At 34.4% G+C, this 24,569-nt stretch overlaps 1 protein-coding gene across 2 annotated transcripts in view; it reads right to left on the bottom strand.

Annotated features, from left to right (window-relative positions):
• Positions 1 to 24,569, bottom strand: part of LOC106662604 (dopamine receptor 1-like) — a 408,947-nt gene that overhangs the window by 98,394 nt on the left and 285,984 nt on the right. The window contains exon 1 of one of the 2 annotated variants that reach the window (XM_024227847.1): positions 16,426 to 16,467. The exons of the other annotated variant lie outside the window; for it this stretch is intronic. Within the exon in view, the coding sequence (XP_024083615.1) occupies positions 16,426 to 16,443 (18 nt within the window). The 5' untranslated portion in view covers positions 16,444 to 16,467. Of the gene's footprint in view, positions 1 to 16,425; positions 16,468 to 24,569 lie in introns of those variants that run through there. 2 annotated transcript variants of the gene reach the window in all.

Here is a 24,569-nt window from a genome sequence, read left to right as displayed (position 1 = left end):
ATCACTGAATCTTTCTTTTCTGTACTATAAACTTCTAGAATTGACAAAAAACACTTTAATCCCTATTTCACATGTAGTGAAATTACATAACAGAATGGCGTGCAATGTAATAAACATGTACACGATGTTACGATCTTCACGTTTTCATAAAACAACTGACGTTAATTTAAATTCGTTAACAATGTTGAAACGAGACTCAAGAGTTTCAAGCTGATTCTGAATGAAAATTCTGTGAGTAAGAAAATCAATTTAATACTACTTTTGATAGGATTGTTCAGTAGAATATCTAGGTATAGGAACTTGAATATTTTGCAGGACAATTTTCAAAATTGCACAAATTTTACATTAGAAAATAAAATATCCGATTGATATAGAACCAGTTGTGCTGTGACGATTGGTTTTCCTATGAAGTTTATGGAAAACCCATTATAAATTAAGGGGGAGACAGCAGCAGCAGGTTCTCTCTCTCTCTCTCTCTCTCTCTCTCTCTCTATTTCCTAAAAATAGAGCAATTATTGCCTGTCACATGTATTGATATTGAAAAATAGGTTAGTTGCCTCATAATACATAGTCTAAAAAATGAAATTATGGTAATGTATCACAAGATTATGTCGCATTTAAAAAATTAAAACCAGCTATATTTATTTTCATATTGTTCCGATTAAAATTTCATGATAAACCATTTCCGGGATTTTGTATTTATGGACATACTGAGATTAATTTATGGCATACAACTAAAATTTTTAATCTGTGTTCCTGAATTCTGATTTCCTGTAATCTGTGTCCATGCTCTATTGGTAAATTGTATATTAACGATAAAAAAAAGATATTTTTTTGTGTGGAATTTCGAGAGTTGGTTTTACCGAGAAATCTTTTTAGGGTGTTTTCAGTTCACTATGCTGAAAATTAGATAAACTCGAATTTTAAAACAAATATTATTACGCCAGACCGCCTCTTAAATATAACCAACAGTTATTTATTTTTCATCTACCTTCCTTTTTTATTATTCGACCGTTTCAATCACTTTTGCTTCTTTAAAAATGAAGTTTTTTTAATATTGTAAAATATGTAAAACATAAAAATTATTGAGTTTTAGAATCCAGCTTTGAAAAATAATAGCGAAGTCAATTGATCTTTCAACTGTTGTAACCCTTTTCCCCTCATAATTCTGGAAATAAACTGCTCAAAAATGAGGAGGGGCATTGGGAAATTTGTATTATTCATTTTCCCTAGCATTTTTATTACAAATTGAATTAAAATTTATTAGAAATTATTATATTTAATTAAGGGATTTTGAAAAATAATAACATAAAGTGTATGTAGAGTTTAAATCTTCTTTAAGGACTTTACTAGGTGAAAGAAAGACAAAAGTGTTGGGACATTATGTTGCCATCATCAGGGCCTCTTTTTTAAGAAAAAATATACATAATTAATATAAATTTAACAATCTACAATCATAACAATAATGCATGTATAACTGAATGCTGGCCATGTGTGTCATAACCTAAACCAATACAGTTTTACATTAGTTTTTTCGGATGAGATTTTTTTTTCTCTTCTTTCTTGAAAAAGTATGCATTATTGTTTTGATTGTTTATTGTTAAATTTATATTAATTATGTATATTTTTTCTTAATAAATAGGCCCTGATGATGGCAACATAATGTTGCCGAAAGCTTGGTGATCCCAACACTTTTGTCTTTCTTTCACCTAGNCTTGTGGCTTTCCAGAGCGATCCATTGGAGGTTGTCAGACGGGATAGATAGGAGTGGAAGGTAGAGTTACGGAAGATAGATAATTCTTTTTTGGTGAGGTAGGATAATCTATTATAGGACTGACGATCGGAGGGATGTCTAGATCTTTGCCATATCGCCCGGGCTTGACGTTTTTGGATTAGGAGATTCGTTATATGTGGGGGTAGAGGGGGTGGTTCTTTAGAGATCATGGGATGGCTGGTGAGGTGAGCCTCCCAGGTCGCCTGCTGTACAGCAGAAGTGAAAAAATCCACAGCATCATCCACTTCTTCTGGTGTTTTTAGGGAGATTTTGAGGTTGATGGACTTCTCAAGGTGAAGGCGGAATATATTCCAGTCTACAGGACCAGTGAGAAGGGATTCTGGTTTTTGTTTATGGATCGGATTAAGCGATAGAGTTAAAAGGACTGGGCTGTGATCAGAGGATAAGTCGTGTAGAGTATTTATTGAGAGGTGTAAGGAATCGAGGTTTTTTGTTATAAAGAAATCTATTATGTCGGGAATGCGGTTAATGTCGGTAGGCCAATATGTGGGAGCGTGGGGGCAAATAAAGGAAAGATTGAGATCATTAAATGCTGTATAGAGAGAGCGTCCTCGGGAGTTGGTCACTCTGGAGCCCCATTGCAGGTGCTTAGCGTTGTAGTCGCCGCCGGCAAGAAATCGAGGGCCTAGGTCTTCAAAAAATTCCTGGAATTGTGTGGGAGTTATTGTTTTGTTGGGTGGACAGTATATGGATGCGATTGGTATGGTTGCTGACTGAAAAGAGACGTTGATAGCCGTGCTTTGTAGGAAGTCGGTTGCGTGGGTTCGGATGACATGATGTGATATGGTTTTGTGGATAAGGATAGCTGTGCCACCATGGGCTCTACCATCGGGGTGATCGGTTCTGTAAGTCTGGTATCCTTGTACATGTAGCTTTTTGCGTTTGGTCAGAGAGGTAGAGGTAGATAGGAAATTCCAATGTTTTCTAAACATTGATGAACAACTCTGCCTCTATGAGGTCTGGTATTGTCATCCAGAAATCGAAAATCCCTGCCAATGAGATCCCTGATTTGAGGGATGTATTCCTCGATAATTGCTTGGACATACCGGACAATTTGAACAATATGGAGTTCGGCGCCTGCTATCGGATATCCACTACCAGGCTTCCTACTGGCACTTCCAGTCACTCCAAATCTGGCTAAAACTAAGACCACGCTCTGAGAAACGTCAACTGCCTCTACGATAATCACTTTCCGATGACCTCACGACTCAGTCTCACAATAATGTTGCCAACTTCTGGTTCAAGGTGATGTCTTTCCATGGTTAAACAGAATACAACTGGATAAAAATGGAGAAAAGACGAGAAAAGGTGTTAGTTTATAAAATGAGAAATCTTCATTTTTACTAGTCTTAAGTAAATCCTTGAATAACAATGAGTATTAACATTTGTTTGTTTTTGGTTTTTATTTGTTTTTTTGTTTTATCCAACTAATAATAATACATATTTCGGTTAATTTATAACAATATCCCTGTTTCTCGCAAATTACGGCCTGGTTTTGCTTCATTGACAAAATACTTTCAGCGTGCAAATTTTCCTCATTCTAACATATCACTATAAGTTTTGCTTGCAAATAACAGTTGAAAATGTAAAATAATTATTATTCTTGTAAGTGTGGTGCTGATGCACAGGTACAGAACTGTTTATGTTCACTTTATCCTCTCATTTCGTTCAAATGTGTCAAATAATTTGGTATTAATCCTAATTGATACAATTAAATTTTGAAAATTACGATTATTTGGAGATCGTTAAATGCGGTCTGGTGTGACATAGGTATTAGAAATATATTTTTTATCGTGCAAACGTTTCGATCTTTAATGAAATCATCTTCACGGTCTCTAAATACCCTATATTTCTACACGAGAAGAACGAAGAACATGAGATTCTATGGACAGATTTCAACTACATATCGACACCAAGCAAAGAGTATTCCGAAACACATCGCCAAAAATGAGAAGAAACTTGCATCAGCTATCAATCGGAGAACTTTTTTGTTGAAATACAGACAACACAAGGTATTTCCTACTCACATCAAAAACAACTTTAACTTCATAAATGCCACACCAACACAACTAGACACCAGAATTAATGACATACATAAAGCTGAAGATGATCTCAATAAAGATCGAAACGTTGGCACGATAAAGATAATGTATTTCCAAAACCTACGTCACACCAGACCGCATCTCACGATTTCCGAACAATCATCGACTAACGGTCACTAATCACCACACATTCCAAAGAATGAAAACCAAAACCAATATTATAAATAATTAATTACTAATTATTTGGAGATCGTGAGATGCGGTCTGGTGTGACGTAGGTTTTAGAAATACATTTTCTTTATCGTGCCAACGTTTCGATCTTTATTGAGATCATCTTCAGGGGGTCGTGGTGAGAGCGCCACAAGACACAAAAATGACACATCTACACAAAAAACAAACACTTTGAGCCCTGATTATTTAAATTTTTAACCGCATCTCACGATCTCCGAATAATCATCAAGTAATGGTCATTAAACACGACACATTTGAAATTAAATGTACGTTTTATTACTTGTAACTACCAGATTTGAACGGGGTTGATTTGACTTTTTCGAAAAGCTTTCGTAACGAGGTTCTAAAGTTGAATTCATAACGGAACTGGAAGCAGCGTTTGTTTTCTTGCTTACCTGTTCGAAATCCTCGTTCTTCTCTGCTGTAGCAATGAAACAAAATTATTTGATTTTGCAGCGTATTGAGAAGAGCACGCCTTCCTAATAAAAGATTTTGAACGGTTATGAAATTTTAAGAAAATTTATGATTTAACATCATCTTGGTTACAATCAATTGTTCGTTTGTTAACTTTTTTTGCACTTGTTAAAACATTAGTAATATAATGTTTGTAATTAAAAAGATAAAAATCGATGTTAGATTTTTATTATCTAATTTTTTAATAATATTTTTATTATGAATTTTGAAAAAAATCATATTTTAATTTATGTATTGGTAGTGTACAAATATGTAGGCTATATGTTAAATAATCGATTCCTATGAATAATTGTTATTGTCAGGGATTATCGAAATATTTAAACAATATTTTTTAAACAATATTCAATTAATAATGTCATAATTCGAATGATACATTCATAATTTTGGTCTCTTTGTTGTATTTGTTTTCATTGTTTTAAATATTTTATACTAAATTTGTTTACCCTTAAATTAAAACCTTAATAAAGTTTAGTGTTCGGATAATTAAAGGATGAGTAATTTGCTAATTTGGTTTCTGTTTACATCGTTTCCTGCGGCGCTTTTGTACATGCGGCGATTATACATGCCTGGTGTCCTGGATTACAGGATTAACGCTTATTCAAATGTAACAGGTCCATTCCGGACTGCAGACCTCGTTGAACCTCTTCAGAGAGTATCAATACTGCTCATAATGCTTAACAAATTGCAACCCAACTAAGAATATTTCACGACATAATTCGGTCAATGTTTGTCAAAAATAGGTTTTCCCGGGATACAAATATTCTGTAATAATATAATCACCATCATCTCTTTATCTACTTATTCATGTATCTATCCTTTTATTCCCATGCACTTGCCTTGATTATATATTTATCTATGCCTTTAGTTGAAATGGGTTGATGACCTAAAGCACACTAATATTGTTTGTAGGAAAAATGTTGTTATTAAAAACCCACATGCGGAGATATAGTCACACACAAATAAGTAAGTAAAACATTTATAACTAAACAAATTGATAAGTAAAATTTATTAAATAGTAACACGATTTATGAACTTAAACAGAAATTTATTAATAAAAAAATCAAGATTTGTACGCTGTTTTGGTTGAATTGATCTAAATCGTTTATTGCGCACCATGCTCCGATGGAAGAACATAACATGTTTTTGAATAATTTTATACCCCTCAAGAATTGTGTAGTCGCTCCTTGTAACTCTTCTCCAATCCCCATGTGGCGTACGTGAGCAGCAGCTATTTTTACGTATCTGCTAGAGCCCCAGATCATGCATATATATATATAAAAGTATATGTAAATTTGGAGAATCAGAGAAACTACGTAATAATTAGACAGTTCGTATAGCAGTCGTCTCAAAGCATTGATAAATACAAACAAAATAGTATGATGGCTGTATGTACACATGAGTAGATAGATGCATGGAAAGATAGATGAGAAAACAAAAATAGAAAACATCTGATGTTAAGATAAGTTTATATACACATTTGTATATGTGATATAGCGTGTCTCTTCTTTTTTTGTTGGGCCCAACCCTGAATTCGGAAAACCGAAAACAAGGTCCCAGAGGTTTTTTACGATCAGACCTGACTACAATTATTTCATTTATCGATCAGGCACCTTTTATATTTCATTTAAACCAAAGTAAATACGACACCAAATGTTTGTTAAATTTGAATCTTTAATTACAATTTATTTTCACATAAAATGACAATATATTTTATTAATTATTATTTTTAATTTAAAGAATCCTTTTATCCTATAACAAACCTATCTCAAATCTACAAACCTTAATTTTAAAATGGAATTTGATTCTCGTTTTATAGTTCCATAAAGAAAGGTAAAGAAATTATTATTATTATTATTAAAATTTTGACCACCAAATTAGAAAATACAATTAAAATATTAACACAACTTTTAAAATGAAATAGTATTTCTTTTATTTTTCTTTATAAAAATATATACCCTTTTAAAACTAAATTACAATTATTATTTTTTTATTTTGACGTCAAAGTAATAAAAATTAACTCACTTGAATAGTGTACATACCAAATTTTTCTTTTTCCAAAAATAGCTGTTTAACCACACAAGCCTGAAAGGGATATGTTCTCGGACTTGAAAAAATAGCCCTTTCTTGGCCCCTACTCCTTTCACTGTTTGAGTGTGTGGAGGGGCATGGCGGTTCATTTAAATCTGAACGTGACATATATATAGATCGTTATCGACCTAATATTTGTTTTTAACGAGGGTTCGTAACAGCAGAGGTCATATCAATTCTCATGGTGCCGGTGTTTTTGAAAAAAAGTCCATTTGTACGTTTGTCGAATACGAATCGCTGGATTCGAACCCGGGACCTTCAACGCCTAACCGGCGGCATCCGACGCCCTCTAATCATTTCTTTATCACAAACTATTCATTGTATCACATCTGTTTATTTCAGCTTGCCTCTCTTTTTTATTAATAAAGTCTGTTCTTTTTGCCATATATGTACACGTGTATCCAATTTTAAATTTTTATAGTTATATTACTGCCTAATAAACGAATGTTTGTATTAATAAACTTCGTTTATTCAAACAGTTAATAAGGGAGGGCTTAAAAGGGAGAGAAATAAAAAGAGATAGAAGGTGAATAGTGCGCAAAAGAATATAAACCCATATTCGTTCTAAAAAGTACTAATTAAAATTGAATAATTGCAAATATTGTAATAACTATAATTTCGTTGTAAATTTTTGTATAAAATTAAATAAGATAAATTTCTTGAAGCTCGCTGAAAGGAAAAGCGGAAGTGTGTAGAAGAAGGCAAGCAAAGTACAGGCTTTTGCCAAAAAAGGTTGAAAAGAAACTTCCACAAAGGTATAAAGGCGGAAGGCCTAAGATGTACGTATTCAGCATTAATGGCACAAGTTCACGCACTGAATGCTGCCCATTTTTCCAAGTGGTACCTCATCGGGGAGGAGTGTCCCGGGTGCAGAAGTGGAAAAACGGTTAAACAAAGGGCATGCACTAGGAAATGGAAAGGTAAAAAGGCTGTGAGGCTATACGTAAGAGAGACCATTTAATCTGCTTGGACACGAGGCTTTGGGCTGAATAACAGTCTGAGAAGACGGAAATCAAGAAAAAAGGGTCCCTTAAAAGATTAGTTGAAATAGATAAGATTGTTGAGAACGACCTTCCTCTACAAAGTCTCTAGGAGAAATGTCGAATCAAAATTAAAGCCCACGAGGAAATTATTTGTTGTTTTCTTGTTGATTATTTAACAAATAATCTCTTGTATACATTAATCAATATTATTTTTAAGTGTAAATTTGTAAGCGATTTGCTATATATGTTTGTGAAATATGTTTTATGTAAAAAAATGTTTCCAAGTTTTAACTCAATCCGACGAGAATTAATTTTCTTATAAAGTAAACTTATGAAGTCGGGTATGTTCTGTATTTTTAGACTTTATGCTAATTGTACTTATTTTAATTGCTACTTATTTATTTTACTGTGATTTAAATACAGTTTACTTGATTTTGAAAACTGATAAAATATATTCAATCAGCGACTAGCGCCATTTTGTTGTCGCTTTCACACATTCTTTCCTATTTCACTTAACTTCTCTCTCTTTCTCTCTTTCCGTTTCCCTCTTTCTTGATCTATTTATTTCTCAATCCATCTATTTTCTTCTCTCCTTTTTTTAACTTTCTCTTTCTACATTTCACTCACTCCTTTACGAATTCCTCTTTTCTTCTCACTTTCAGTTTTCCTCTTTCTTGATCTATTTATTTCTCAATCCATCTATTTATTTATTTTCTTTCCTTTTTTTAACCTTCTCTTTCTACCTTTCACTCATTCCTTTACGACTTCCTCTTTTCTTCTCACTTTCAGTTTTCCTCTTTCTCTCAGCCTCTCTCTCTCTCTTTCTCTCTTTCCCTTTTCTTCTTTCTTGATCTATTTATTTCTCAATCCATCTATTTATTTTTTTCTCCTTTTTTAACCTTCTCTTTCTACCTTTCACTCACTCCTTTACGACTTCCCCTTTTCTTCTCACTTTCAGTTTTCCTCTTTCTCCCAGCCTCTCTCTCTCGCTTTCTCTCTTTCCCTTTTCTTCTTTCTTGATCTATTTATTTCTGAATCCATCTATTTATTTTTTTCTCCTTTTTTTAACCTTCTCTTTTTACATTTCACTCACTCCTTTACGACCTCATCTTTTCTTCTCACTTTCAGTTTTCCTCTTTCTTTATCTATTTATTTCTCAATCAATCTATTTATTTTTTCTCCTTTTTTTAACCTTCTCTTTTTACATTTCACTCGCTCCTTTACGACCTCCTCTTTTTTCTCACTTTCAGTTTTCCTCTTTCTCTAAATTTCTCTCTCTCTTTTCTCTTTCTCACTTTCCCTTTTCCTCTTTCTTGATCTATTTATTTCTCAATCCATCTATTTATTTTTTTTCTCCTTTTTAACCTTCTCTTTTTACATTTCACTCACTCCTTTACGACCTCCTCTTTTCTTCTCACTTTCAGTTTTCCTCTTTCTCTAAATTTCTCTCTCTCTCTTTTCACTTTCTCACTTTCCCTTTTCCTCTTTCTTGATCTATTTATTTTTCAATCCATCTCTTTATTTATTTACTCTCCTTTTTTTAACCTTATCTTTCTACATTTCACTCCTTTACGACTTCCTCTTTTGTTCTCTCTTTCAGTTTTCCTCTTTCTCTCAGTCTCTCTCTCTCTCTCTCTCTCTCTCTCTCTCTCTCTCTTTGTCTCTTTCTCTCCCTTCATCTGCCGCAAAGCATAAAACACATTCCATTTTCCACAAAATACACTCAAGCACAAATATATTACCAGACAACTGCATACATTGAGTGATAAAAAAATTAATCCATTTTTCTTGAGGTAATTGTCACTTTTAAATTTTTGTTGTCATTTGTTTTCGTCTGGTGTTATTTAGATGGTTAACTTAAAACCCATCTCCAATGGGCAACAAAAGGTAACTGTTTCAGAAATGTAATCAACGTAGAAATTGTGGGAAAATTGCCATATTTATAGAAAGGGATGTTCAAAGGTTCATCACAGTACAGTTCAAAGGACGAAAGACAACGCCGATTGGTCGGAAGGAGGTTTCATTTGTTCCCATTGCTGAAAACGAATAGGTGACATGACGGTCATAGCGGGCAAAAGGGCCAGGCCAGGGTCATGGTTGATTAGGGACTCACTGAGGCTTTGCGACAACCGAGGCGACCTAATTCCCAGTCTGTCGGCTAACGTCCGGCCAAATCCGATTTCGCGTGGACAACGAAGCAAACTATTTTTGCTCTTCGGCCTGTAAAAGGACTACCATGGAGCACAAAACGTTTTATTTCACAAGCGCGATTCTTCATATTCTAGCAAATGTTAAAACTTCTAATCCTAGAAGCTGAAAAAGTTTTGCCGTGCATTAGTCTATATAATAATATAGATTTCTTATACTTCAACTGACGCTACGAATAGAAAAATTACTCAAAAATGCTAGCCTACCGATAGCTTTTTAAGTATGAGTAATACATTATTTTATAGCCATTTCTTAAATTAATTTCATATTCTTAAAAACGTTTTCAATCCCAGTTTTTAATAATTTATCATTGACAAAATAAAAATATTTTAACAAGTTTCATTTTTAGTTTTTCTCACTCACCATAACCGAGGACGAAACAATTTTGATGATTCCATGCGTTGATAGGTCCAATATTGTCTGTGATAAAATGCCGAATAAATTTGATGAGTGTGTCTATGAAAAAGAAAAGAGAGAGAGAGAGAGAGAGAGAGAGGGAGAGAGAGAGATATATATATAGAGAGAGAGAGAGAGCAACAGAGAGGGAGAGAGAGAGAGTGAGAGTGAGAACGAAAGACAACGATATAGACAGATAAAAAAGAGAGATAAGGGAAACGAGCGAGTGTAAATATATAAATAGATGGATAGAGAAATCAATAGACAAAGAGAAAGTGAGAAAGAGAAAGAGAAAAGATAGAGAAAGTGAGAGGAGAAAGAGAAAAAAGAGAGTAAGTGAGATGGAAGGATGAGAGAAGTGGATAATAAATGTGAACGCGATAGAGAGCGATAAAAGCGGTAGAATGTGTAAGTGAATGAATGAAAAGGAGAGAAAGAGAAAGAGAGAGAGCGAGTGAGAGAGGGTGAGTGGGAAAAAAGAACATATATTTATGAAAATGAATGTGGATGTCAAAGATGAAAGTGAGAGTGCCAAGTTCCTAGATTGAGCGAGACAAAGAGAAACAGAAAGAGAGATAAAAATAGAAAGAAAGATTAGGAAGGTGAGAAAATTTTACAAACATACTTTATCGTTTTTATTAAATATATCAACTAGATCTAAATTTACAATAACCGATATACAGGGTGTCCCAGTTCCTTCTGATGAAACTCAGGGAATCGATTCTACTCTTCGTGTGGATCAAAAAATGTTCAGGAGAAAATTTTTGGAAAGTTCTCTTTTTTGAAGATATTCGTCAATTTAGGTTTTTCAACTTTTCACTACCTTACCACATAAAAACGCTTACAACTTCCAAAATATTGAGACTACAATAAATCCAATTACACCATTTGAAAGAACGCTAAATTTGCTGTGAGATACTTCTATTGGCAATAATCTGAATGACATAAAATGCTAGCCACTATCAGTTCGAACATGTCAAAATGAAAATATTGGATTTACTGTAGTCCCAATATTTTGGAAGTTGTAAGCGTTTTTATGTGGTAAGGTAGTGAAAAGTTGGATAAACTAAATTGACGAAAATCTTCAAAATAGAGAACTTTCCGAAAATTTTCTCCTGGGCATTTTTTGCTCCAAACGAAGAATATAATCGATTCCCTGAGTTTCGTCAGAAGGAACTGGGACAACCCGTATGTGTATGATGATTTTCATACGTGAGAGATTTATTATTATTATTATTATTATTAAATAATTATTATTATTAAATTACGTAAATTTTTTATATCATAAAGCAATATATGCAAAGAAACATATCTGGCCAAAAGAATAAATTTCTTTCCATTCCGGAAAGACAACATACAATTCGAACTGTTTCCAAATCAGGATTTGTCATCAAAAAAATTTCATTTAATTTTCAGATTAAAATGTTCTTATTTTTATTTTTATGTTTTTTAGTAAGAAGGCGTGTTTTAAATTGAAAGTAAGCAAGCAAGAAGAAATATCTTCCGGAAAGAAGTATAAATAATTCGTGGGCGCGTTTTTGAAAATAAACTTAAGAAATAGACACTTCTTCCTGTTGCACATTTTATGCTTAATTCATTTTTCTTATGACGTCCTTTACCGGAAGTCATTTACCAAAACAACAGATTATAAGACAAAATAATCATCCTTTTTTCCTGTAAAAGACACGTATTGCAAGAACGACGCTCCTAGAAACTTTTCTTCTCTGAATAATGCAACTTGAACGAACCAGGACTCTTTAATTGGTGTTTTCCTCGACGGGTAGTAAAGCCAATGAGCTTGTTTACGTATGTTATTCAGCACATTCACGATATCAACTTTTGAAAGGTGACTGAGATTCCTTGGGAGTGATAAAAGAAGTTTACTTCTGTTGATTGTAAGTTTCGGGATGATAATACATATTATCTGTGATATAGAGATCATTGCTATATAATTAGTGTGTGTGTGTGAGTGAGTGAAAGAGAGAGAGAGAGAGAGAGAGAGAGAGAGAGAGAGAGAGAGAGAGTGAGAGTGAGAGAGAGAGAGAGAGAGAGAATGAGTGAGTGAGAAAGTTCTAGACGGTGAGTTCCATGTATTTAACATTTATGTATTTAATTTCTTTGATTGGTCTTAATAGTCATTAGGCAAAAGCTTTGTAAGTGCAGAGAAAACCTCAAAAAGCCAGTTTTACGTAAGTGTTGGACTGAGTCCCGGTGGGCAGACATTTAAAACTTTGACATTTTTCAAGCTTTTCATTGTTTCTTCTTTGGTTCCCTTCTATTCATTACAACATCCAACCAAAAGTGGAAGAGGCAATTAGTATTAACTTAGAAGTATGAATTTACTTGTAAAAAGTAAAGTAGAAAAACGAATGCATTTTAGATTTTAGTTCTCTTTCTCACACTCTCTCTCTCTCTCTCTCACACACTCTCTCTCTCACACTCTCTCTCTCACTCTCTCTCTTTCTCTCTCTCTCCCTCTCTCTCTTATTTGTGTTACGTTAGTTCAATAAATTAACGACTGTAATAATAAGAAACAGGGAAATACTCGTCGAGAAATACGGGAGTTGTGAAGAAAAGAAAAATAGTTCAATAAAAACCTTATTTTCTAACAAGATACTTAAAACGACAGATTTTACTCCAGTCAACGTAGACTGTCGGGCCAGCATGTGAAATAGAAATTAAAAACAGCCTAAATAATAGAGAAGCAAAAAAGGCGCACACCATATTTTATCGAACTACACACGGCAGTTCACCATCCACGTTATTTTTCGAATATTGACTACTTTATTCATCTATGCACCCCTACATCTTTGAATTCCACTCGCTGCAGCAAAGAAAATGTCCGAAGTAATAAATCATGATTAGCAGTCTCCTGAAGCTGAACTAGAAAAACGACTAAGCGGAGAATGTATTAAAGAATTGTATGCTTAACGGAACTAAGAAAAGATTTGCACTTTTAACTTCTTTCACACTTTATAAATATTGACTCAGAGATTTACAAAAACAAAACAAAACAAAATAAAACCTTTTGTACGCAATAGATCAAACATAGCTACAAGTCATTAGTATACGATGAGGCACTATTGGCAGAAAAGGGAAAAATATCAACGCTGCTTGATAACGATAAAAAAACTATGGTCCGAATTTTGTGAAATCCACATGAGTTAAACATTGATTTTTAATAAATATCTCTAGCAGGCCCTATATTCGTTAATTTTCATTGATTTAACTGAGGGTGAATAAACCAGTATATATCATCTCTAAATTTCGGTTTAATACGACACTCTAGTATTTACTACATTAAACCATATTTAATTAGTAGTCATAATTGACCACATTAATTGGAATATAGTATTTACTTTAAAACCAAGCATTTCAACCGGTTAAGATATTTTTTTAAAGCTAAGTTTGTATTAAAAACAACGTAATGTAATTCATATTACATTCATGAGTGTATAGGCATTGAAGATCCAAATTATGTTTATTAGAGTTGAAGCCTGGAAATAGACGAGAAATTTTTGCTTGTAAATTTTCCTGTTCAAGCTTTTGGCTGATTTTCCGTTTTCGAGAAAAACCTTTAATTTGAAACATTATACATTAGTTTGTTGTGTACGTATTTTCTTAAATAAATTAACAACAAAGCCTTGAGAACAATAACAAAGTATTTACTTGTTCTATTATTGAACATGTGGAATCAACAACAAGGTAAATTGAACTTCACCCAGTTCTGTGAAACTTTCGCTTTGTTGAACTGCATATAAATCGAAAAACATCTCACGTGGTTTCCACTTACCAAACTGAAACAAAAATAAATTAATGGACGATACAAATTTCTCTCTAGCCTCTAGGGCCAAATTACATCTTAGCAAAATCCCTTGGTCTGGTCCCAACTATCTTCCAAGATGAGGTTGTTACAATCCAATACTGTGCACAAAAGTTGATAAAGTAAAAAATGAAAAGTGCATGGATCTACATACATTCAAGCACGAAAAGCTTTTAGCTACAAACAAGTACGGTAATGCTTAAATTTTCTAACGGCCTTAGTTACAACAAGGTAAAAATGGGGTCCGGGATGTGAAAGTATAGGAAACGAACCTGACAAACAGTCGTAAAAAGGAAGCCCTCTTACCCATGGATCGGAACCACTACAAAACATGTCTAGGAGTGTGCAAAACATTACGAACGGCTTGGGATAGATAGACTTAACACAAGGTATGAAGGAAGAAAATAAATTTATAAACCACACACAAAAAAAAGGCTGCTCTGTCTCAGCAGAAAAGAATTGAGAAAATTATAGGTATCTCTGCCGGCAACTGCTCTCTTACCTAAAAAATATGGGCAAAGCAAATACAGAGACATGCAGAAAAAAAATCCTCTCTTCTCTTTTAAAGAAACGATCACAACTATGTTCGTCCCAAGAACAAATGACTATTGTATTTTCATAGGCAGATTGAAGACATAACCAGAACCAACTAATTTTCACAAAACTTTTCCATAGTTCGAATATGGTAGAAATTTTGCCGAAAGTTGCGAACGATGGAAAAATGTGAACCTTCGATTGGTTTAATAAAAAATGCCTACACCATCATGGTGCACAATAAAAGTAATAAAAAAGAAAAATGAAGGCCATATTTAAGGCTGTCTGGTAAATAAGAAGAAGAAATATAACTTTATTTTGGGACTGGTGTCCCCTACGAATAATATACATGAAATAAATAAAGGAAGTTCCTTTTATGAAATTAAAAGTAAAATGAGGTAGAAATCTTGGCACAGATACCAGTAAGGCAGGTCAGAAGAGACAATTACAAGAATATTAAACAAAAATATCAAATATTAACGTAAGGTCTCTGCTTGAAGGGAGAGGAGGTGATTATACAGGTGGGATTTAAAGGAGGAAAAGGAGGCAGCGTGACGAATAGAAAGGGGAAGGGAGTTCCAGAGTTTAGGGGTTCGCGTCAGAAAGTATCTTTCGAAGGTATGGGTTGTATGTTGCGGAAGGATGAAGTCGATTGGGGATGAGCGGGTGTTTCGAGTGTGATGTGAGGATTTGAATTGGATGGATTGGGTGATGTAAGGAGGACGATGAGTGTGGATGGACTGGAAAAGAAAGCAACCTAGGAAATACTGTGCACGGAAGGAGTGGAAGAGCCAGAAAAGTTGGGAATACCACCCCGACACCCTGGACCACCGTGGGGTGCCGAACACGAATCTTAAGCAACAATTCATAATACGCTTCAATCGCGCGTTCCCCCCCTCCGAGAGATACCATATGCCACACAGCTATCGTATAATCGAAGAAAGGTAAGAGAAGCCAGGACCGACGAAACAGGCTAAGGGTGGCAATATAATGGCGGGAAATTTGGGAAATGTGAGGATGCCAGTAAAGATTTTGGTCAAAGACTACTCCTAGGTTTTTAACCGATGAGCAGAAGGGAATGGGATGGTTATTTAGCCTGAGAGGAGGGATGCTGGGAAGGAAATTGAGGAGTTGCCTGGACCCGATAATTATAGCGTTGGACGGATTGAGAACTAGGGAATTTTCATGTGCCCATTCTTTGATGGAGTTTACGTCTTTTTGGATCTTCAGAGTGGCCGAGTGAATATCGGAAGGGTGGAAGGATATGTATATTTTGCAGTCATCGGCATTTAGGTGATAGTTACAGGACTGAATGGAGTCGGGCAGGCTGGTGATATAAATGGAAAAAAGGATAGGCGAGATGCTACAGCCTTGGGTCACCCCACATTTTAGTGGGAGTAAGGAGTTGGGGGCGATTAAATTATATAACGTATATATTTAATATATACTTAAATTGACGATTATTTAAATAACGCACTATGACCGAGACATAGAGTTAGTATTCGAAGAATACATGTATAATTATTTAAATATATTTTTATTCAAAACATGTATTTATACTCAGGCCTTTACTTTTTCAACTCGAATTGTACAACCTAAGAAAAAATAGTTCATATTTTCATTTTTCCTACCAATATACTAATATTAATATTTGAACAGTAAATAAACAAAAAATCAGGGGACAATTGAATAAACGAGTTCTGTCATTAATATCACTCGATCATTAGTTAAAGAGTTGAAGCTCAAGGATTATCCGGCAAAGGGTATTACCCAAACGATTAACTATAGAGAAGAACAAAAGGAAAGAAGAATAGGTTTTCTCAGTAAAACAAAGAAATCTATTTAATTTACCTCATTTCGCCCTGGCATCAGTCGCGAATCATCACAAACGCTCACCTGCAACAAAAGATGTTCGTTAGCAAATCAAGGGGGAAATCCTGGTTTATAAGAAAAATAAAGTCGTCTGTGCGGAGGGGAAATCCTTTAATAACCTTCTTGGACTTATAATATCTCCTTCGCAGAGCTAGAATTGCGGCAATATCCTCTTGACAATGGAGACGACGACTTCATTGTGTACCGCCGCCTAAGAACCCCCCCCCCCCCCCCCAGTCCTGAGGGATTACACTATTGAAACAGGGGTGTTCAATAACGGCCAACCCTCCGGGAAACAGCTTGAAGGGTTTCCTCTCTAATTTATTCACAAGGTGGTTTTCACTTTAAGACAAATGGTTTTGAGAAATTGTCCACCTTCTGGAAAATTGTGCTTCAAACTATAGAGAAAATCTGAATAAAACGGCTCGATCCTTTAATAGAGTAGATAGGTATCAGGCTTTTTCACTGAGTATATTATGCCCGATTGTCTTCATAAATTTGACTTTCAAACTTTGCTCAATCTTCCGTGCCAGCAGTCAGTTTTTCCTTTTATGGGATGTTTATTGTGATCATTGAAGCGTAAATTTAGTTTTCATGGTTGTATTTGACCGTAACGGAATATCAAAAAAATCGAATATTAAATTAATTTATTCACAATTGAAAAATAAAATTATTAGATGCCTCAAGCTATAAAATAATTTTACATGTTTCCGCCTGGTAGCTTCACACACTGCAATTATTGAATTGTTGATAAGTTTTATCGGCTAAAAAATAAATTTTAATTTGTTAACTTGATATTTTAATTATTATTATAATAACCTATACTGCACTACTTCTCCGTCTTAAAAATAATTCATGTTCAAATGCCGTTAGATGTTTTGTATTACATTAAGTACATCAATTAAGGGCACATGTTTTGGTCCTTCTCTCTCTCAAATCGTTTTATCATCTGGTCTTACTAGTTTCGAGGACGCTGTTTTGCTATACATCTATATATGGTTGACCTAATACAACACGGTTTACTACTAATGAAAATGTTTCGTTTTGTATCAGAAAGAGAGAGGAGAGAGCGAGAGAGAGAGTGAGTGAGAGAGACAGACAAACAGACAGACAGACACACGCACACACACACACACACACACACAAACAAAACACACACAAACAACACACACACACTGTATGTCACTACACTATTTTTATATTTCGTTTTTTCATATATGTAGATAAGTATTACTGAAAAGTGTAAGTCTTTATTTGTCACCAATTATTACCAATCCAGTTTTAGGCGAACTTTTTATGCATTTATATATTTAATCAGGGTTTGCAACAGCAGAGATTATATTAACCCTTCTGTAAAGAAACAAAATCTCATTTGTAAATCCTCAGGGTTTGAATTCAGAGCTGATGCTGATTTTCGAACCTAGGACCATTTTTAGGGATTAGTCGCCGTGCGAAGGCAAACAGTTCCGACCAATGCCACCGCAGCATATGTTTATAAATATACATTTCTAATATCAAAATTTTTTCTATTTATCTCTTAGGTTTAAAAAGTATATCTGTGCTTCCATTTCTCTCACTCACATTCTCTCGCTTTCGTTATTTTTACTTCTACCTATCTATTTTTATTAACGTTTCTTTATTACGATTATTGTATTTGTTGATTTATCCTGACGGTGTTGAATATTGATTATTGTACTATGTTAAAAATTACTATACCATCTTTTGATAAGACTCGTGTAATATCCATCTAACATATTTATAGATTAATTTATCTTAAGATGTTAGTTCTTCACTACACTTCACTCCACTTTTTCATTTAATATTGGGTTGTCCGGAAAATAATGCAGGATTTTGGTATTAAACAAAAAAAAAGAAACTAGTTACTTTAAAGCAATGTTCTTTAATCAAAATAATTTCCCNAATGAGTAATCCTGTAAACGTAAACAGAATATTTTATATAGATTTTTTTTAATGAAAACTTAAAATCCTGCATTATTTTCCGGACAACCCAATAAATCTTATAATCACAAAAGTTTTCATACTCCCATTCAATCTTCTTGTATTTTCTAATTGGTCTCTCTCCTACTCTCCTTTTTTTCTATATATTTATTTATCACTCTCTCTCCTTATTTTCTATATAATGATCTCCCTCTCTCTCACTGTATATATTCTCTCTCTCTCTCTCTCTCTCTCTCTCTCTCTCTCTCTCTCTCTCTCTCTCCCTCTGACTACTATTACATTTGTAATTTTACAAATAACCTCTAGTTTTACTTTTGTGAATGTTGTTACAATTGAAAATATTTAAGCAGTTCGCACACCCATAATATTTGGTCATTTTGTTTCTGTGTTCATTAGGCAATAAGATATTCTGAAATATGTGGTATGTACTGACCGTCAATTAATGATTATTTGGAGATTTAGACGTTTAGGTTTAAAAAAACATTTTCTTTATCGTGCCAACGTTTCGATCTTTACTGAGATCATCTTCAGAAGGAAGTAGTAGAAACCATTTTTCTATGAGGAGTCGTCATTTTTGAGATGAAACGAGCCGACAATGGGAAAAAATGGGCTTGACTATCCTTTCAGGATCATATAGTCGGGGATAATTAGGGAAAGGAAAGACAAATTGTTGAAGAATTAGAAATACATACTTCCTTAGCCAAAGGAAAACAAAATCCAACGTATATAAACAAAAAACATTGAAACTCATTGGCACTCTCAATACGTCACACAGTAATGACACATCTACACATAAAACAAACACTTTGAGTGAGTACAAACACTTTGAACTTCGATTGAGACTAAAATTTCTATCATTGTATACATTCGTTTTTTCACATCTTACATGCATTTATATAATTTATACAATGCTTATAAATCCGTAGCCCTGAACATGATCTCAATAAAGATCGAAACGTTGGCGCGATGAAAAAAACGTTTTTCTAAAACCAACGTGACACCAGACCGCATCTCATGATCTTCAAATAATCATATTCTAAAATTTAGCAATTACTTTTTAGCTAAAATAAACTTAAGAGGAAAGCCGGGAACACACTTACCCGATGCAACGCCATGCGACGCTACCCGATGCTACCCGACGCAAATCCAAAGTCCAATTTTCCATAAGATTGTATAACCCCGTGCACATCTGCCCGATGCTACGCAACGCTACCCTACTCTATGCGATGCTATGCGATCCCCACTTTCCAGATTTTCGTCGGGTAGCATCGAGTACAGTCGAAGACAAAAGAACCGGACACTCATATTTTTATTTATATATTTATTTGTCTTTATATTAATTACAACCTACTGATTTTAATATAAACTAAATTAACTGGGATCAAAAATTCTTTAGTTTTTATTTAAAAATAATAATTTTAATGATTTGGCAGAAAATTGAACAAAACAGCGGAATACCATTTATTGATAGAATGAATTTAACTAACAATTTATTACATGGTTTTGCTCATAAAATTTAACTAACACCTTATTTCATGGTTTTGGTCATAAAATTTAACTAACAATTTATTTCATAGTTTAGGTCGAGTAGCGTTAGAACAGGACACTCATACCTTTGCAGTTTATTTCAAACTATGTATATGTAATTTTGTCGTTATATTAATTAAAACATTCTTATTTTAATAAAACCAAATTAAACGTGATCAAAAATTCATGAGTTTTTATAAAAATTATTTAATTATGATGCTTAGGCAGAAAATTTATCAAAACACTGGAATAACTTTATTTAAAACAATTAAATTTAACTAATAATTTATGACATGGTTGTGCTCATAAAATTTAACTAACAATTTATTACATGGTTGTGCTCATAAAATTTAACTAACAATTTATTACATGGTTGTGCTCATAAAATTTAACTAACAATTTATTACATGATTGTGCTCGTAAAATTTAACTAACAATTTATTACACGGTTTTGTTCAAAATAATGCATTAAGAACAAAAGAGGCATTACGATTGTGATACACGCTGTGTGACTGACGTGACGTGCGCTTGACGTCGCATAGATGTGCGCACCCTACCAAAAAGAGACAAGTCGTCAGGTAGCACCGGGTAGCGTCGCATAGCGTTGCATCGGATAAGTGTGTTCCCTTCTTAATTTTCTGTATTTCTAAACCTTACGTTAGTCATATTTAGTTTAGTTTCCGAAGTAAATGCTATTTTTAAATATCTTAACTGATTAGCCACACTAATCTTTCTCTTAAATCCTTCCTCCCTTGAGCTAATTATTTCTTAATTCATTTATCATCATTTTTTTCTCAACCTTCTCTCTCTCTCTCTTTCTCTCTCATGTAATCAAAATTACCTTACAAATTGATATGTTGTACTATTACTATAATTTTAAAAAAATTAAAAATTTTAAGAATATTAATAACAGAATTAACCGATTTTCGCTATTCTAAACATTTGTAACTCAAATTGTGTTCGAAGGTGTGCTGCTATCATAGTTAGCTTAATTCCACGGAAATCAAGCACAGGTTACTAACAGGCGCGTCTTTGCTTGAAGGTGCGAGTCCAACGAGCCACGGCCGCAGGCCTTCGTCTATAACAGCGGCTATCGACCGGCATCGCGTTACCAGCCACACTTTCCAAGTAATGCAGTCGTTGTTCAAACAGTGCACGGCTCGATCGATTCGCATTTGCAGCGAATAGGGCCCATCGTGGAGGACGGGCTGGTAACGTCGTTCTACATGTGTGCCAGCCTTTTGATTAATAGCCCCTGAAGGGAAGGACTTATTTATCAAGTCGACCTCATCCCGGCAGGCGAATGTGGGCCCTGTGATAAAACGGAATGTGTGAAATTCGAATATAAGGAGAAATTGTAAAACGGACCCCGACTCTTCGAAGGGCTCCTGCATTTTAAGCCTTTTGCGCCTTCGCGTGTGAAAAGGTCGTAGCTCAATAAGTAAAATACTGCGTGAGCAGGGTGACAATGTAATTTAATCTATCTGAAAAGAAAAAAACAACCAATTACTTAAGTGTAAATTATCTGACAAAATGTGCTGTTCTTTTAACAAATGTTACACGCAAGAGATTAGACAATTCTTATGAAGCATACCTATAACATACTGGGAAAAAGATAAAAATTATATTTTTGTAAATACTAATTTCTTGCAAGTTTTGAAATATAAAATTGTAAAACAGGGTTTTAATTTTTTTTGTATCGTCAAAGAATTTTTGTTTGAAAAATCATGATGCAATAGCAATTATTATTCATCCTTTTGTTATTTTATTTTGCATTATTTCTTATTTGTGTTATTTTTCATTAAATTTAACTATGCTGATGTGATTGATAGGTCCCACCCTCCAGACCGGACCATCGCGACCAGGCCCTCTGACGCCAAGCTAGCAGTAACGAACATGATAAAAGAAAGATGGCAGCGTCAGTGGGCTGGGTCGTCCGAGAGACTTTTGCGCGTCAAGAGCACGATTCGTAGATGGCCCCCCGACAACCTGAGCCGGAAACAAGGAATCGTCCTTACGCGATTAAGAATAGGCCAAAGCCCGCGCAGGTGCCCCTTATGCAGAGAAAGGTTGCTCGATGTGTCCCACATACTGAAAACATGCCATGCCTTGGCTCCCTACAGGGAGCGTAGGCATGCCATCCAATCTGAAGATGGTACTCGAGCACTGCAGCGAGTTTCAGGGTCCCCTCTTCCGCTTTTTGGGGGAAATTGGTTTTTTTTATTGTATATAATATGTCTTATGTGTTGTCTATATGTTTTGTCTGAGTGCATGTATTTATTAGCATGAATGTCGAGGGGTGAGGGTGAAATATAACATCATCATCGCCCCTCGAACGTTGAGAGCGTATGAGTGTGTGTTCGGGGTCGATGGCGGAATATTTATAAAAGTACCCCATCGACCCCAGTCTAGATTAGTTTGAGTATAGGTCGGTGGAGGAATATCAAGTACTCCACCGACCAAACGGTATGAGTGTACTGTATGGATGTATTTATCTGTATGAATGTAGTGTTTGAAAGTGTAAATAGAATATAGACTTAGTTGGGGGCTGAAATGACCTAGATGTCGGAAGCCCCAATCAATAGCTTTCCCAATTCCCAGTTATAGCCGGCGAAATTTGAGCAGGTCAGGGGAAAATTTGAAGTGCACAAAGAACGTCTTTCCCTGAGCCGGTTTTTTCCTTAATAAAAGCAAATAATTGAGAAATAGAAATTCCAACTCAACAAGGACCGCAAGATTCAATCTTGAGTCACTACAGCCAAAAATACTGAATTCCATAATTGATTCTAAAAAACTTCTATACAGAAGAAATTATTCAGAATGCGAACCCCTCCTCACACACTCATCCCAATGAACCGTTCCTACCTTTTGTAAAAGTTAGGAAAGCTGAGTCATCCACTGGGACATATTGACTATGGAAGGATCAAACTCACAAGAGTAATGGCTAGTCAAGACACCCCAGGAATCAAACCCGAGAACCCTACCACCTCGATGGCTGAAAACATTTTCCAATCGATGACCGGGAAGTGGCAACACCATGAAACAAAATTTAAAATGCAGCCGTAATATTCACAAGATAATTGTTTCAACGGAGGTTTCACTATTAAAGATATTATGCAAATTTTACGACCTGCCTCGGCCGCTCTAGTACTGAGCCAAAATTCAATTATGCATGCAAGAATTATGGGTTTTCAAGCCATGGGAAAGAAAATGTTTTATATAATACATACATAAATCCACGCTGCGTATGTTTGTGTTTGCAAAACTCGAAAAGTCGGTCGATAAAGTTGAAATTTTGTGGCAATCAATCATTTCTTTCCAGTTGATCGTCGTCTGTGTTTTCGCGAGCTATAGTACGAATTTTACAAGTTGAATAAGAAGAGAAAAGTTATTGTTTACGATCACATTGGTGTGCATAATCGTTGGAAGTGATATGATTATTTGATATTGTACGAAAAAAATAGTTTACCTTCTTTCCTTTCATTTCTCACAGACTCCGAAACGCAAGTTATGATATCGAATTGAAAGATAAGTTTATTGAGAATACTTTTATTGACATTCCCATACCGAACTTTCATATCGTACTGAACCACAGCGAAGAGTGGCCGTGTATGAGCTAGTACACGATAGATATAGAAATTGTAACTCTCCGCTACTTTTACCTAATATTCAAATATTTCATTTTATCTATAATTTTATTTAATTCTGTAATTATAGAGAAATACGTTGAGAAATATTTAAAAAATTAATGAATGAACCTATGGATAATATACAAAATGTATAAACCAATGATGCCGAACGTCCTTACAAACAGTTCCCTCGTCATAGATTAATTTATTTACAGTAAATAAATATCAAATGTCGTACCGATATAATTGGATGTCATAAGCCCTTGGTCAACATGGACACTGAGAGGAATAGGTAAAAACATACAAACGTGAATATTAGTTTTTCTCTAAATTAGAATTCATTTCAAACTATATCACAATTTCTATGAGGATTACTTATTTCCAAGGGAAACCTTTTTAATTTGAAATATTTTTTAAACAAAATTTATACTTAGTAATTAATGTGTAGTGTTTATGACCGTTTGTTAATGATTATTTGTAGATCGTGAGTTGCGATCTGGTGTGATGTAGGTTTTAGAAAAACATTTTCTTTATCGTGCCAACGATTCGATCTTTATTGAGATCATGTTCAGGGCCACGGATTTATAAACATTGTTTAAGTTTAAACATTTAAATTATCAGGGCTCAAAGTGTTTGTTTTTTGTGTAGATGGGTCATTTTTGTGTGGTGTGACGATCTCCCCACGACCACCTGAAGATGATCTCAATAAAGATCGAAACGTTGGCACGATAAAGAAAATGTATTTCTAAAACCTACGTCACACCAGACCGCATCTCACGATCTCCAAATAATTAGTAATTAATTATTTATAATATTGGTTTTGGTTTTCATTCTTTGGAATGTGTGGTGATTAGTGACCGTTAGTCGATGATTATTCGACAATACATCCTACATGTATTTGTTAAATGTAAACAATGTTTTTATGTTTACATTATCAGTTATGAACAATGAAGTTTATCTATCATTTTAGAATTTCATATATAAATGTTAATAACAATGATAATTATT

The sequence above is a fragment of the Cimex lectularius genome, unplaced genomic scaffold (genome assembly GCF_000648675.2).
Source record: "Cimex lectularius strain Harlan isolate CLEC.00 unplaced genomic scaffold, Clec_2.1 scaffold151, whole genome shotgun sequence".
NCBI classification, from domain to species: Eukaryota; Metazoa; Arthropoda; class Insecta; order Hemiptera; family Cimicidae; genus Cimex; species Cimex lectularius.
Note: the sequence above shows the minus strand (reverse complement) of the source record. Positions and strands in the feature narration are given on the sequence as shown.